The 785-nt window shown below is 47.4% G+C and overlaps 1 protein-coding gene across 1 annotated transcript; it reads left to right on the plus strand.

The window, feature by feature from the left end:
* Positions 1 to 78: 78 nt before the first annotated feature.
* LOC106119489 (dynein heavy chain 12, axonemal-like) lies at positions 79 to 581 on the plus strand (the record flags this gene model as incomplete). The annotated part of the gene is made up of 2 exons (XM_013314519.1): positions 79 to 277; positions 413 to 581. Coding segments are annotated over 2 exons (368 nt in total), but the record flags the coding sequence as incomplete, so codon positions are not given.
* Positions 582 to 785: the final 204 nt, after the last annotated feature.

Here is a 785-nt window from a genome sequence, read left to right on the forward strand (position 1 = left end):
ATTGTTCAAGTGAAGATTGTTACAAAACATTGTAATTTCCTCATTAATTATTATGATCGCGTTCTTAAACTTGGTCAGGGAGATCTATCCTCGAGGAGATGGTGCAGAAAAAGGTGGCCGACATAACGGATTTCAACTGGATCTCGCAGCTGCGATACACGTGGCGTGGCGAGCGGCTGCTCTGCTCCATGATAACCACCGACGTTGAGTACGGCTTTGAGTACCTCGGGAACACGGGCCGCCTCGTCGCCACGCCGCTCACTGACAGATGCTACAGGTACAAAGAAAGTGTAGCCAACTGAGTACACTGTTAATATATTAACATTTTCGTAGACATAACATCGATATCTATGAACGTTGGTATGAAGTTGGCCCAACTGAGATGCACATAATCAGTGTTGTTGTCTTTCAGAACTCTAATGAGCGCTCTCAAGTTGAACCTGGGCGGTGCGCCCGAGGGCCCGGCCGGCACAGGCAAGACGGAGACCACCAAGGACTTGGCCAAGGCTGTGGCCAAGAAGTGTGTCGTTTTCAACTGTTCAGACGGACTCGATTACAAGGCACTGGGCAAATTCTTTAAGGTAAGTGGTATTTTTGTGCTTTTAAATGATTCTTATCTTATCCTAGTATCAAACAAGGCCACCTCAAAGGCCGGCAACGCATCTGCGGTTCCTCTGGTATTGCTGATGTCCATGGGCGTCGTTGAACACCTCGGTGTTCCCGCTGCTCGTTTGCCCCCTTCTGTTATAAAAAAAAAAACAACTTCATCGATCTATTGTGTTTCA

Source organism: Papilio xuthus, unplaced genomic scaffold (genome assembly GCF_000836235.2).
Source record: "Papilio xuthus unplaced genomic scaffold, Pxut_1.1 DF829287.1, whole genome shotgun sequence".
NCBI classification, from domain to species: Eukaryota; Metazoa; Arthropoda; class Insecta; order Lepidoptera; family Papilionidae; genus Papilio; species Papilio xuthus.